The sequence below is a fragment of the Corythoichthys intestinalis genome, chromosome 3 (genome assembly GCF_030265065.1).
Source record: "Corythoichthys intestinalis isolate RoL2023-P3 chromosome 3, ASM3026506v1, whole genome shotgun sequence".
Classification (NCBI taxonomy): domain Eukaryota; kingdom Metazoa; phylum Chordata; class Actinopteri; order Syngnathiformes; family Syngnathidae; genus Corythoichthys; species Corythoichthys intestinalis.
In genome coordinates, this window is record NC_080397.1 from 11,748,138 (window position 1) to 11,764,214 (window position 16,077).

Here is a 16,077-nt window from a genome sequence, read left to right on the forward strand (position 1 = left end):
TTGATGCGCGCAGCAAACCAAGCTTCCTTGGACTCAGTTGTCCATTCAATTGACTGACCTACTGACATTTGATCAGCAGAGATGGTTGGCTCTGATTGGTTCAAATGCACGCTTTCTGGAACAGCAAAAAAAAGAAAAAAAAAGAAGAAACTTGTTGAATTGGTGCGATAAAAAAGGGCAATGCAAAAGAAAATTCATCAGGTCTTTAAGAGAATGGAAGGAATTGTAGAGGCTTATTTATTTTATTTGGTCTGATGGGCAAATAAAATAATAATTCCGTCATTGTGCACTTTGGACTATTTTTTGCTCATTTATGTTAGGCTACTTATTTATTATAATTAAAAAAAAGTCATTGTTCAAAATATATTCAAGTTCACAGTCATAAGTCATTTGTACTTATTTTTGTGAATGTATGTTACTTAACATACTTACAAAAAAACACGAACTGTTTACATTAGCTTCAATTTTAATGTTCATCCAATGTTCTTAAGTATTTAAAATTGAGATTTTGCAGTTAGATGTGAGGAAATGAGGGGGGGGAAAAATTAGGAGATGGATGTTGGGGTTACTGCTGTTTTCGTTAACTTTTATTTTGCAAATCCATAGACTTCATAACCTATTGACATGACACAGGATACGGGGCCGATTCGTAGAGGGCCTATTTTCAAAAACTTCAAATTCAAATATTTTCAAAACCAAAGCTGCTACTGACCTAAAACCAAAACAGGCACCTACTTTAGCCATATACAGTATGAGTCTCCATGAGCAAAAAAAAAAAAAAAAAAAATCAAAGTCGTTCCCTAATAAAATCCCGATTATTTTTTATATAAGTATAAAAAAAATTAAAATGGCTATAAAGTTCTCAGATTTTACACTAGATGAACAAAAATTACCAAATGCAGAGATAATCACCTATATTTTCAGGATCAATAGCAATATTTAACATCATATAAGTTTTTGCCCAAAATACCAACTTATTTTGTCTTTTATTTACTGCATGTTTTCAAAGGCTAATAAATCACTCAATTTTCACATCAGAAACTTAATATTTGAGGAAAGCATGCAGAATCAATTATAATGTATAAATAGATTACTAATAAATTCTATATAAAATCACAACTTTTTATAGAATAGAATAGCCATTTATTGTCATTATTCAGTTGTACAATGAAATTGTGGGGCATTTCCCTTTGCAGTGCATGATAAGTTAAAATCTCAAAAGTGACTTGTAAGTATAAAATCTAAATAAACAAATATAAAATGAGTATGAGATAGCCCTATGTTCAGGCAGTGCAAATAATCGAAGTGAAGTAGCAACAGTTTGACAGTTAAGGCTTTGAATATTGCAGGTGAGTAAGTATTGCACATAGAATGTTGCATATAAATCAATATTGGATTATGCCTTGGAACATTTCCCTTTGCAGTGCATGGTAAGTTAAAATCAACAAAGGGACTTGCAAGTATAAAATCTTAATAAAAAAAAAAAAAAAATGCGTATGAGATAGCCCTATGTTCAGGCAGTGCAAATAATCGAGTGAAGTAGCAGCAGTTTGACAGTTAAGACTTTGAATATTGTAGGTGAGTAAGTATTGCACATAGAATATTGCATATAAATGAATATTTGGCTTTGCCTTGGAGCATTTCCCTTTGCAAGTTCAAATCTCAAAACAAATATAAAACATAAATTATCGATTCTTGGTTAAAAGCAAAAGAAACCGTGCTTGTAGTATTTATTTTACGTAAATTTGGCGAATGTGTGGCTCGTCTTTAGGTTCACTTTGGCGCCGCCTTACCACAAGTCCATAGCAAAGAGCTTTTTATGTTGAAATTCTTGTAAATAAATGCTTAAATCCCTGAATTCTTTATGGATATGGATGTAAAACAATCTCGATTCTTGGTTAAAAGCAACAACAACAAAAAGGGCAGTTTGAATTTACTTAAATCTGTCAGAGAATGATGCTAGTCTGTTAGCTCTTTGTTATGATAAGGGGGCTGCCAATGGCTTTTTCCGTTCAAAATTATTGTGAATAAATGCTTAAATCACTGAATTCTTTATAGATATGGACATAAAACTGTCTCAATTCTTTCTTAAAAGAGCAAAAAAACGGGCAGTTACGCATCTAGTGTATTTTACGAATATATGTCGAAGAATGACGCCAATGCCGTAGCGGTTCCCATTCTCCCACTGATTGAACGTTTCAAAATGCACGCATGGTACCAAAAATATAATATTCACCTCGAATCCTCGAAGAAATCACTCCTGAGACAATCCTTCCTTTTTGTATGTGGTACAACTTTCGTAGTTCTTCAAAAATCCAAGCTTAATTTCGAAATGAGTGTGTGCCTTCTTCGGCAATTACTAAATGAAGCTCAGCCCCCTGACGATAAGAAATTCTAGCCACTTTCACCCCTGACTAGACATCAAATGGATTGGATGTCTAGTGCCGTCAATGGCAGCGTAGAAACTCTCCTAATAGATTTTGACAAGGATAGCAACCTGTTGGCTCTTTTTATTTATTTATTTATTTATTTAAACGGTGACACCATTTTAGAACGATATATCGATTCTTGGTGAGAGCATATTTATAACCTTTTGGGCTACAAAGTATCGTCATATACTATAGTCTCGCCTTTTCGATATATTGTCACACCCCTAGTCTACATAATGTTGTACCTTTTTAACACTAGATGGAGCCTAATCACTTAAACAGTACCTCTCCATTAGCTCTGGGGTCAAAACCTGACATGTTGAAATCAATGTAGGAAACTGTAAAATTTCAGTATTTAGTTTGACATAAATTTGGAAAAAATTACCCAATGTAATGAATGAGGCGTCCAATCCAAATTGACTGGGGGATGGGGGGGCTGACTGCGATCAAACCATATAAACATACAAACAAACCTCTACTGTACATTTGTTTGGAAAATAAACTTTTTACAAGGCTTATATTTAATGGAATATGTTCATGTAATGCACACATTGTGGGGGTGAAAACACAATAGAGATCAAATGAACTGCATTCAAGCAATTCAAAGTGAAAATGAACGTGATTAACTTTTATTTATGCCATGTTTCAATGGACCAATCACTTGACTGTGTTCATTTAGGCTCCTTTTCCTCTTAGTGTGTCATTTGTGTTCATCCAAAGTTTGTCATTATGCGTCAATATGGAAGTCGAAAAGCCACGTGTCGTTATCTAGAGAAAAGCTTCAAAAGTTGGAACAGGAAGCTGACTTTTCCACTAGGCGAGGACTTCGTACACTTACATTGTGTTATTATTTACATACAAGTGTACATAGTACACACACATAGGATGTCTTCGAGTTATGAACGAGTTCCGTTCCTAAACAGACGACGTAAGCCGAATGTCCGTGTAAGCCGTGTATTTCACAGGTTGAAATGCTAACGAAATGTCAAAATATTCAGTTTAAAAATAGCATAATACATTAAAATAAGATACTGTATTTGAGGTGGATGGACAGTTAGGCTTTTCAGTGGTTTATTTGCTACTGAAATTACAGAATACAACTACTACAGGCCGTAGCCGATGCTACTAAAACCAACTCCTCCACTCGTCCCGCTGTCACACCAGTCAGACACGCGGTGCGTTTAGCGTAAGCCCCGAAAACATGGCGCTCAACACATCAACATAGCAACCTGAAGCACACATGCAACCCGATTCGTTACTGTCCTTATTTTTAGGCTACGTGAACCGTAAGTTGGTAGACTTTGACTGTCGGCGACGTAAAGTCTGTGTGAACAAAAAACTGCATTTGGCGATGAGCAAGGCATTTTCATGCGACGGTTTAACTTTGGTCTGAACGCAGCATCTCTTTACTGATGTTCATTGGTGTCTCACTTTTGTCCGTTCTTTTTATGATGATACGCTTTGTTTCCATTGTAATTGATAGTCTTTCGGCTGAACCTAGAAGACCAGCTTTCTTCTTTGATGCCATATTGTGAAAAATGTGTGCAAAGATACTCCTGACACACAAACACAGACAAGCACTGAGCAGTAGCTAAGCAGAAGCTGTGGTGCAGGGTGCTTCATGGCGGACGAGTGATGAGTGCCGCAAAGTCAAAACGTCGTAGGTCGAGGACATCATAACATGAGGACTCCCTAGATTATATACAGTCATTGACGAAATTATTGGCACCCCTGGATCCCCCCGCCCCCCCAAAATACACGATTTCTCCCAAACATTAATACAATTACAAATGTTTTCACAGGATGTGTTTATTTCTTGGATTTGCACCGGAAAAACACAAAAAATCTGAAGAGAAAACCCGAAATCTACACAATTTTACACAGAATGCAAAAAAATGGGCTGGACAAAATTTGGCACCCTCAACTCAATATTTGGTTGCACATCCTTTGAAAGAAATAACAGAAAACAGTCGTTTCCTATAACCATCAACAGGTTTCGTGCACCTCTCAAATGGAATTTTGGACCACTCTTTTGCGAACTGTTCCAGGTGCCTTCTGGCAACAGCAATTTTGAGACCTCTCCATAGGTTTTCAATTAGATTTAGATCCGGACTCATCGATGGCCACGACAGAATTCTCCAGCACTTTGTCTCAAACCATTTCTTGGTGTTATTTGAGGTATGTTTGGGATCATTATCCCGTTAGAACACCCATGACTTCTGACGCAGACCCTTGTTTTCTGACCCTGCACCCTATATTGCGGCCCACAACATTTGGATCGTCTCCAGATATCATGACTCCTTGCACACTGTCAAGGCGTCATGAGCCAGAGGGAGCAAAACAACCCCAAAAACATCACTGAAACTCCACCATGTTTGACTGTAGGCACTGTGTTCTTTTCTTCGTAGATCTCATTTTTTTCTGGCACTGGGTGTCAAAATATATATACAGTGATCACTTGTTTTTCGCAGTTAATGAGGACCAGAAGTCACTGCAAAAAGTGAAAAACCGCGAATTAGCGCCCACCCACACACAATTGTTTTTTGGTGTGTGTTCAATGTATTTATTCAGATTTAGCATTGGAAAGAGATAAATATATGACACGTTTTTTTTTTCTCAAAGTATAATTTAAAAAAATAACATGTATATATACATTTATATTTTGATAAATGGTTTTTAAACACTTAAGATGTTATAATATGATAAGTTTAAACATGTTACTGTCCCTCCAAATCATTTTAAAATTAGAATAAAGCAGAAAAATTCTTGGCTTATTAAATTCTTCATTGAGTGAGTCCACTCAAATCCGCTCAGCTGCTCACTTACAATGAGTTGCCGCAGAAACCGTTTAACTCGTTCACGCCCAGCCATTTTACTGGATTTTGACAGATTTTGCAAGGCCCACAGAAAATTCTTTTCTATTGCTATATAAACATGGAACCCACCAAAAGAAAGATTAGACTCTTCTTTCAGCAGGAAAAAAAAAGTTCATACCTTTTTTCATTCTTTAGAAATCAGCATTAGAAAATAGTTTAGTTTGAGCAATTTTCCAATTTCTGATGAAAAAAAAAAGAGTTTTTTGTAAAAGCATACATTTCAAACATAACTTGGACTTTAACATAGCTATTTTTTGCTTTTGTGACATCCCAAACATTTGAATAATGTTTTCCTTCTACAAAATAACATAAACAACAACACAAATACAGCTTTTGATAGCAAAGTAACAATGTATTTACATATAACTAAACTACTGAACTGAGAGATGACGCTGTTGTGGCCGCGGCTGTCTCAGCAGACGGGGTAAACTTTTCCCTCATCACCGCCTGTCTCATCATGATAGATTTTTTTGAATCTTTCTTTTTTAGTGACCACTACCTCACAACAGAATTCACCTAGGGAACTTGTGTGGGGCATGTTGTGTTCCTGGGGGGGGAACCAATTTAGCCGTGCGCGTTTCCGGCTGCGTCATGAGACACTAGAGACATGAGCGGCCGAACACGGAAACGCGAACTCTACTCAACGAGCAACACAGACTCAACAACATGATCCGCTACACTTTGACGCTTGTGTCGTTTTCTTTCCAAAACACCCCTCCAGTGTCATTTGCCTTGTGTTTTTGTGTTCTCCACATTTTTCCTCACGCTTCTTACTTCTTCCGTTTCCTGACTATTTCTCTTCACTTCCTTTCATGGTCCAATATGAGTTCTTACCAAATGCGCTACTGCCTTCCAGTGGCCAGTTTTATTGCTTTAAAATGAATTTTGAGCATTGTGCTTTGGAGCGAAGTTGCATCAGAACCTAGAGATGTCTCTCGTGAAAAAAAAACATAAAAGATGTATAAGTATGTTTTTGGGACATTGTAACAATTAAAAATAGAACGTACTTATACGTTTTTGGGAGCAAATGCGTTAACAAGTTAAACGATGATTGACGCATGCGGCGCTTTGATCTTGCCAGAGAACCAAACATTAAAGGTCTGTCAATCATCGTTTACCTTAACAAGCAACAGCAGTGCACTCATTCCCTGACCAAAAAAAGAGCAGGGAGAGGGAGGGAGAGGGAGAATGGGACTACACGATCAGCCCCGGACAGCACATCTTTTTTGTTGTTGTTTTAATTGAAAAAAAAAAAAAAATGCGAAGGACTGAGGGCGCGAAGTAACGAGGGATCACTGTATGTCTTTAATTTTTTTTTTTTTTTTAAACAATTTTTTCAAATGTATTTACATTTCAAAACCACAAACAATAAATATGTTGTTTACTTGTTTCAAATTTTTTAAATGTTTTAATATATATATATCTAATAGAATTTTTACCTTTCATTGAGGACTTCAGATATTTCAATAACATTTTAGTGAGACACATGAAGTTGATACACAATTCACATGATTTACTTTAGTGGGCCACACAAAATGAGAGGGGCCAGATCTGGCTCCAGGCCTCTAGTTTCACATCTGCAGTTTAAAGGGACAGACAACAGACTAGTGTACAGTACTTAAACCACAAATTTCTTAGCCCTCTGATAATAGAGGAACTAATTCATTGTCTGCCATTGAATACATTAAATGTCCAATCCATTTTGACTGAAGAACTAGCACAATCGAATGCGCTCCATAAGTGCTCATCTTGTCTATTTGTTTTATGTGGATTCTTAAAATAGCATAAAGGCAAAAGTTAAAAAAATTAAATAAATTAAAAAAAAAAAATTCTAATACAGTCGTTTTTAGCCTTATAATGCTAATGTCTCTGGTCTTTGTTTCCACAGATTTCCAGCAACGATTCCTAAAAGTAGTATAAGTCCAAGGTTTCTGTTTGATACAAACTTCTTCCAGCAGTCCTCAGGCTTGTCCATGTCCAGAGTGTAAATCTAGAGGGGAGGGACGGGGAGTGTTATTGGCTGCCATTGACGGTGATAGCACATACTCTGAATACTGCACATACTGTATACCTGGTTGGGAGCGAATGAGTTCATACGAAAATGGATTTAACTAATGAATAGTATGCTTACCTGCCGCGCTAGGTGAAGGGTGACAGCGGTGAGGGCGCCGTAGTACGGGAGGGTCTGATCAGTGGAGAGCCCGACCACCACCAGGCCAGCCATTGCGGCTGCCGCGAAGCCAGTCAGCCAAGGTTTGGTCTGCTCGCCGAACCTCAGCGCCGTCGACTTAACGCCTACCTTAATGTCGTCCTCCTTGTCCTAAACGTCACACGGACACAAATACTATCTGGTTTGTATGTTCACTATAAGCCACTTTGATTTAATGTTTTGTTCAATTTCTCTAGCCTCAGTCATTAATTTTCTGTCTACCTTGACATGATTAACAAAAACTAGTAGATTCAGTTCGACATTTTTAAATTCAAAATTCACACCTGATGCGCATAAATGGTGTCGTAGATGAGCGTCCACATGACCCCGGAGAAGTAGAGGGGGAGACACACAGACCAATCGCAGGCACCCCTGACAGCGGCCCAGCCCAGCAGCGCCCCCCAGTTGAAGGCCAGACCTCCAGACCACACAAACAACAATGTAAGAATGACTAGAAGCATAGCATTATGTCGGAAAAAAAACATCTCACCGAGCACCAGCTGTGGCCAGTAAGTAAACCTCTTCATCAGCGGGTATGTGAACACAAGAGACAAGGACGCAGCACCCAAAGCGATGCTGTAAAACACAAAGTCAAGCAAAACAATACAGTTGGCTGAATAAAAGGGTTGATATTACAATTATTTTCAACATTATTGTAATGGCTGAAGCAAATGACCAAAAATGTGTAATTTGTAAAAAACACAAAAACAAAAAAAAACCTATCACGACATAGCCCATTTGATATCACAATATCAATATGCCATGATATATTACATTTTTAATTATGTGGTAAAAAAAAAAAATAGAAAATTATGAAAGGCTTTACCCCCACTCACTTTATTTTTGATTTGATATTAAACTGACATGCCACAATGTTAAACGCATCAAATAGTGCTGCAACCTGAAACTATCCAGTGTAAATAGAATCAGCAAAATACCATATATATTAGGCATGTGCCGGTCTCAAGGTTTATCGTTGTATTAAAACATCACGGTTTCAAAACCACTAAAATTTTCCGTCACACCGTAATACGGTATTAACTATTTTTTTATGTCCCAAAAATGCAGCGAGAAATTGAGCGGGAGCGCTCACCCCTACCCCTCCGGTTGTTGCTATGTCCGTCAGTGACGCTACTCTGTGCTATAGATTAGAGTTGAAACAATGGCTGAAGGTGGTGAGCTTTTTCCTCAACAAAAAAAGAAACAAACTCGCCTGTATGAGAGTATTTAGGCCACCCAAAAGAAGCAGACGGCCGCGGATTAGAAGAGGAAGGACATCCCACGTGCAAGACTTGCTTGCGGAGGGTGGCTGCAAAGGGGGGCAACTTCATTTCACATTTTATGTAACCATCATCTGTCACTTTATACAAAATTGAAGCTAAGTAAACGCTGTCATTTACGTCTCCCACCAACTACGAGAGTTCTCTCCAGCGTGTTTAGTGTGTGTAGCGATGGTAAACCAAATACTAACTACAGTATATGTACTGTAAACACTAAATACGTAACTATCTTGTTAAAAAAAAAAAAAAAAAGTTTTGTTTTCGAGTAAAACAATAAAAATTCCCCCATCCTCTAGCTACATCAATGTCCAAGTAACACATGCATAATCTGTAACCCTTTTCAAGTTACACAAGCACTTTTACCGCCCTCTACCTGATTACCCTTTTGCCATTTTGAGAAAAAACATTGCACCACCTGCCATATGATGATAATACCATTTTGGGAATAATTTTCACACACACACTACATTAAAAAAATATTATATACAGTGTATCACAAAAGTGAGTACACCCCTCGCATTTCTGCAGATATTTAAGTATATCTTTTCATGGGACAACACTGACAAAATGACACTTTGACACAATGAAAAGTACCGTAGTCTGTGTGTAACTTATATAATAGACTTTTCCCCCTTAAAATAACTCAAAATATAGCCATTGATATCTAAAACCCTGGCAACAAAAGTGAGTACACCCGATAGAAACTACGTTCATCCCCGAATTGAGTACTGCTTGTCATTTTCCCTCCAAAATGCCATGTGACTCGTTACGGGACTGCTGTCAGCATTGCTGCAGAGATTGAAGAGGTGGCGGGGTCAGCCTGTTAATGCTCAGACCATACGCCGCACCCTACATTAAATTGGTGTGCATGGCTGTCACCCCAGGAGGAAGCCTCTTATGGAGGTGGTACACAAGAAAGCCTGCAAAAATTTTGCTGAAGACATGTCAACAAAGCACATGGATTACTGGAATCATATCCAATGGTCTGATGAGACGAAGATTAATTTATTTGGTTTTGATGGTCTCAAGCGTGTGTGGCTGCGACCAGGTGAGGAGTACAAAGTGTGTCATGCCTACAGTCCAGCATGGTGGTGGGAATGAACCCCCCCCTCTTCAATCTCTGCAGCAATGGTGACAACACTCCTGTAACGAGTCACATGACATTTTGGGGGGAAAATGACAAGCAGTACTCAATTTGGACATTTAGGGATGTACGTAGTTTCCATGCGGTACACTCACTTTTGTTGCCAGGGGTTTAAATATTAATGGCTATATTTTGATTCATTTTGAGGGGAAAATAAATGAACTTTATTACATAAGCTGCACACAGACTACTTCTCATTGTATCAGTGTCATTTTGTCAGTGTTGTCCCATGAAAAGATATATCCAGTACTTAAATATCTGCAGAAATGCGAGGGGTGTACTCACTTTTGTGATACTCTGTACATACGTATGTAATCATAATCTATATACTAGTACATCGAGAATTTCGTCTGACAATATTTTGTAAATTAATTCCTTCCCAACCTACCCACACACATCAAAATTCAGTGAATCACACGTCATCGAGCGACAACTGTGATTATACACTTAGCCAATAGGTGGAATCGTGCACAAATGAAGCTTTGAGAAAAAAAGCCTTTCTCGAACCAATTGGCTCAAGTGGTTCAATGCCTCATGAGGCTTCATCTCTTTTTCTCTCACTGCTTATTTGTAATAGTTTTGACCTTCAAGGTTATAGTACACTACATCATAATATCATCAATAATTAATTAATTAATGTCTGTGTTGATTGTACGGGTTCCTATTTTAGATTGTCTTGCATGCATTATTCATGTCAGGCTGGGAGGTGGCGCCAGTTGGCTAACTACTGAGTGAGCATCTTGAGCCTTATTGGTTGTGTTACTACAGCATAATGTAGCAAGTCAGTACAAATGTGGCGCCATCTGATGGCTAAAAAGTGCATTGCAGAAACAGGTCGACTGGCGATAGGTATAAATGTCGATAAAATGTTTTGGTGATACATATGGCCATATCGTACAGCACTATGTGTAACTGTGTCTTACTCAAGGAGCGCTCACCTTAAAGTTTGTGGAATATTTTGTTGGTTTTGTTAGTGAAAAGTGGGTAATTTACATTTGCTTTTATTTCAATTGTGAAAAAAGATTTGAGATATGAGTGTTTTGAGTTACATGGACTCATAAATGAAGGCACTATTATCTAAATTTTAAGAACAATCCCCAAAAAATTCCAATAAAATGAGTTGTCTTGTCTTTAAATACCACTTGAATACAAAAGTTGAATACCACTGAACTAACTTGATTAATGAACTGTAGTGGGTTAAAAAAATGTTTATATACCACTAGAGAACCGCTGTTCAATGAAAAAGGCGTGGTCATTATGTACAATACCTGTAGTAGTTGAGACAGAGGAGCACCCCGAGAGCGAGCGAAAGCTGCCCTCCCAGAAAGACCAAGGCCTGCGCACGGGAAACATCCCCACAAGCTATGGGCCGCGTGGCCGTCCGACTCACCTGCACAGCAAAAGGCATCAGAACGACGGGAACTCATCCGTCATGGGCCGACATTCCGGTACCTTCCGGTCGAAGTTTTTGTCCCACATGTCGTTGATGGTGCAGCCGGCGCCTCGCATCAGCACGGCGCCCGTAGCAAAGAGGGTTAGCATACCCAAGTCTGGAAGGGAGCCCGGCTCAGCGGCCAGTGCAATGCTCCACGTGCACGGGAGGTACAGCAGCCATGTACCTGCCAAAAATGTGCACAAAAATAACCAGAAGTGACATGGAATTGCCCTAAAATCATCAGGAAGTGACGCAAAATTAACTCTTTACCGTTGAATGATCACTTCCAGGTGCTGGAAGGTAAAATCGACTGGACGTCTATTGCCGTCAATGATAGCCACCGAGCTAAGCTAGGTGAGGTCAAAAGTTTTCCAGTTTATTACAATTTTTTTAAAACTTATTTTTTGTTTCTAAAGTTTTAAAATTTCATTTTATTTATTTTTTATTACTCATAGCTCTTTGAAATGTGTTTCATTGTTTTTAATTGCCCAATGCAAAATAAGCACAACCAATGTGTATACTCCAACTGGATGTCAAATGGGGGCTGCAAAATATTTTTCTGTGAGTTTCAGACCCCTGTTCTATATGAACGTAATAAAAAAAAAGAAATTGTTAAATCATGACTCTTCCATTATCATCATCCTTCTTTTCTGGTAAGTAACATTTTAGACTTGGACTCAAGTTACCACCACAAGTTCATCAAAGTTTTGAAATGCGAAAAATATTGTGACTTGACACACCTATTGGTTTGTCCAGCCTTATTAAGCGTAAATACGGTCGTACAGGTGCTGGGGCTGCATCAACGATGGCTGCCGCAGACAAGCTGAACCGTTTCCTCCCTTGACTGACATTGGAGAAGACGTTTCCGCAGTTTCCGGGACGCAAGAAGGATGATGTGGGCTCTTGCTCGCGGGGGAGAGTGAAGATGCCCGAGGAGCAGGCGGGACTCCAGCTCAACCTCCTGAGGGCTATCAGCTTACCCCAGCAGGTGGGTTTCATTGGTAGCATGGTAGCTCTTATTGTTAATACAGCACCATGTGCAAGCCTAGGACACACACAAACACGCACTTTTCAAAGATATGTAGGAACAGACAATCTCTAATTCCAGCACGTCATCAGTTATGTGTATGGGATAGTGGAGAAGAACCTTTGAGTCATGAAAGTTGACTCGCGAAGGCAAATATACCTGGAATAACTTTTGTTGTTTTCAGCAAATAATGCATCAGTTAATGCTAAGGTTGTCCCGATCACATATCGACCTGGATTTGAAGATCTGCCGATACAGAGCCGATACTTCGAGAATATGTTAAATAGAGGTGTGCAAAATTTCCGATTCTTAGATTATTTGCGATTCGGCCGTGGAAGATTCGAGAACGATTCACAAACATCCAAATTCCGATTATTGAAATATGCGAAGTAAAGCGGAAGTACACAACACTCAGCGCGCCGCGCGGTCTTCAGGACGGAACGGAGCAAGAGTAGCTAAACATCATGCTTCCCATTACCCGGCCCCTTGGGTAATGCCAATGCGCAACTCACGGCTCTAGCTCAACTCATGCAACGAGATAAAAAAAAACACAACAACATACCTGACTGCTGCCGAAAAGCTCCTCCAAAGTACATCCATATAATGTTACGGTGGATATCATTTATATAGGACTAGATGCAATATAGATTTGGTAGTGTTAGCAGCACATCTACAAAAACGGCCGCCATCTAAAGCAGTACACTTCCCTGCAAGGCTGTTGTAGCGAACCTTCCAAGCAAACCTATTTAACTTTTTATCTAAAATACTCCTAAATCGGTAAAATATTGACTTGAATCTATCTTTAAAATAGTTTTAAAACTTTCACATGTCGAAAGTAGACAAAAGGGAAATTATGGAATAACGGGAGCAATTTTAACAAATTTAATGGTTGATTCACAACATTAAATTAATTGAATGTAGTTTAAAGCTGCTGATACAGAATGGGGACTGGAGTTTTTTATTTAATGTTATTTTTGTATATTTGTTTACTGCTATATGTTAACTTGATACTGAAATAGTAGTGTGGTTTAGCCTGAGAGTATTTTTGAACAATTTTGGAACTAATGTACAAAACATTAAAAAAAAAAAAAAAAAAAAAAAAAAGAGAAAAAAAGGAGGGGGGGTGCATCAATAATCGTTTTATAATCGAATCGGAGCCTCTGAATCGTAATCGTAATCGAATCGTTAGGTGCCCAAAGATTCCCAGCTCTAATGTTAAATCACTGGCTGCCACTGACTGCAATAGACGTCCAAATGTTGCTACACTCCCACTTCAAATGGATTTGTCGTCTACTAGTAACGATTTAAATTCACAGCAGAAGGATGAAAAGAGCCACATAATTGGACGTCTATCACCATCTATCACATCCAATCAGTTTATAATGAAAAAAAAAAAAAAACATCCTAATTTAAAACAACCCAAGTCCACTTGTTATTGTTTTTTTATTTGTATTATTAATGTTTAGGCTATAATCTCTTGCTTGTGTTGTTGTGATTTGGACATTGAGTCTGTTTATCTATTTCCATACTTCAAACATGATCACTCTTTCATGTTATCTTACTGTTAGCTTTACGCAAAAGCATTCCAAATGGATTGGACGTTTATCGCAGTCATAGTCAAGTATGGGGAGTTATTATTACCTTTTTTTTTTTTTTTTTTTTTAAATAAAATTAAAGCCGTTGATTTAATTAACGCCGAAAGTTTTAGATGTGTTTTCTTAGTTTGAGTGTTGTCAGTGGTAATATATCGTGTGGTCGATGTAAAAACTGTTCATTTTTATAACAACTCTGGTCTGTCTACCACCGTTAATTGCAGCCAGTGAGTTATTTTTTGTGTTGTGACTGTATTAGTCACTGTTCCAGCTACATTTCGGAATTAGCCAATGGTTAAAATCTGTCATATTTACATCAAAATGTCCTGCAAGGTGTATCGTTCTGTTTGAAATGAAAAAAATACTCGATGTCGAGCATGTCGGCAGCTATCCTTTCCTTTCATATCTCCTAATCCTATGACCTTTGTAGTAAATATGAAGGAAGAGTGGCATTAGGACAACTGACCCACTGTAGAGGGCCAGAAATTACCTTCGACGTTCTGTCACTTGTCTTTTGCTTAAAAACCGAGACTAACACACAGAAAAACAACCGTGTTCCTTACTTGTTCGGTGGTCCTTCCCGAAAATGGCTTCGGACGGAAACAAATGTTGCAGAGTGAAGTGCGTCTCATTATCGAAATCGTATGTGTAAAACTAGATATCCTATGCGCGCTGTAAGCCAATTAGGACCAACATTACCATCTGTCGGCCATTTTGCGTCAGATATTGAAGCGTTTTTCGCTGTTAATGGGGACCAGAACAAGTGAAAAATCGCGAAGCAACGCCCACCCTCAATTTTTTTTGTGTGTTCAGTGTATTTATTCAGACTTATCATTGGAAAGATATAAATACAAGACATGTTTTTTCACTATTTTCCCCAAAGGCCAAAATGATTGCCACCCCTTCAAATCTGTCAGATAATGCTCAATTTCTCCCAGAAAATGATTGCAATTACAAATGCCTTGGTAGTAATATCTTCATTTATTTTGCTTACAATGAAAAAAACACAAACCAGAATGGGAAAAAAAATTAAATAATTTTCACGTTACACAAAACTCCAAAAATGGGCCGGAGTAAAGTATTTGCACCCTTTGAAAAATCATGTGATGCTTCTCTAATTTGTGTAATTAACAGCACCTGTTACTTACCTGTGGCACATATCAGGTGGTAGCAATAACTAAATCACACTTGCAGCGAGTTAAAATGGATCAACATAAGATTGTGCGGATGGTGTATAAAGAACCTCGACTAACATTCAAACAAGTACAAGCTGTCCTGAAGTCTGAGGGTACAACGGTGCCAACCCGTACTATTCGGCGCCATCTGAATGAAAAGGGACTCCATGGTAGGATACCCAGGAAGACCCTACTTCTGACCCAGAGACATAAAAAAGCCAGGCTGGAGTTTGCCAAAACCTACCTGAGAAGGCCAAAAACGTTTTGGAAAAATGTTTTCTGGTCAGTAACAAAAGTAGAGCTTTTTGGGAAAAGTCATCAAAATAGAGTTTACATTAAAAAAAAACGAGGCCTTCAACGAAAAGAACACGTTCCGCACAGTCAAACATGACGAAGGTTCCCTGATGTTTTGGGGTTGCTTTGCTGCCTCTGGCACTGGACTGCTTGACCGTGTGCATGACATTATGAAGTCTGAAGACTACCAACAAATTTTGCAGCATAATGTAGGGCCCAGTGTGAGAAAGGTTGGTCTCCCTCAGACGTCATGGGTCTTCCAGCAAGACAACGACCCAAAACACACTACAAAAAGCACTAGAAAATGGTTTGAGAGAAAGCACTTGGGGACTTCTAAAGTGGCCAGCAATGAGTCCTGACCTTAATCCCATGTATAGAACACCTGTGGAGAGATCCGAAAATGGCAGTTTGGAGAAGGCACCCTTGAAATCTCAAGAGACCTGGAGCAGTTGGCCAAAGAAGAATGGTCTAAAATTACAGCAGAGCATTGTAAGAAACTCATTGATGGATACCGGAAGTGGTTGTTCTCAATTATTTTGTCTAAAGGTTGTGCTACCAAGTATTAGGCTGAGGGTGGCAATTCTTTTGTCCGGCCCATTTTTGGAGTTTTGTGTAA

The 16,077-nt window shown here is 38.6% G+C and overlaps 1 protein-coding gene across 2 annotated transcripts; it reads right to left on the reverse strand.

The window, feature by feature from the left end:
- Window positions 1-4,220: 4,220 nt before the first annotated feature.
- On the reverse strand, window positions 4,221-14,675 carry coq2 (coenzyme Q2 4-hydroxybenzoate polyprenyltransferase). 2 transcript variants are annotated; one of them, XM_057830835.1, is made up of 8 exons: window positions 14,556-14,675; window positions 12,114-12,418; window positions 11,391-11,557; window positions 11,207-11,328; window positions 8,005-8,090; window positions 7,799-7,932; window positions 7,437-7,625; window positions 4,221-7,295 (listed from the first exon to the last, which is right to left on the reverse strand). In XM_057830835.1, exons 2-8 carry the CDS (start codon window positions 12,379-12,381, stop codon window positions 7,158-7,160), a joined length of 1,104 nt encoding a protein of 367 aa, XP_057686818.1. In that variant the 5' UTR covers window positions 12,382-12,418; window positions 14,556-14,675; the 3' UTR covers window positions 4,221-7,157. The 2 variants fall into 2 exon arrangements, with proteins under 2 accessions (XP_057686818.1, XP_057686819.1); XM_057830836.1 differs by having other exon boundaries at window positions 14,483-14,565.
- Window positions 14,676-16,077: the final 1,402 nt, after the last annotated feature.

Coding starts and splice junctions, on each gene's coding strand:
- coq2 (XM_057830835.1), bottom strand. CDS start 12,381: ATGCTACCAATGAAACCCACCTGCTGGGGTAAGCTGATAGCCCTCAGG. Junction 7,933..8,004: donor CTGGCCACAGCTGGTGCTCG/GTGAGATGTTTT, acceptor TGTGGTCTGGAG/GTCTGGCCTTCAACTGGGGG. Junction 7,626..7,798: donor ACACCATTTATGCGCATCAG/GTGTGAATTTTG, acceptor TGTGACGTTTAG/GACAAGGAGGACGACATTAA.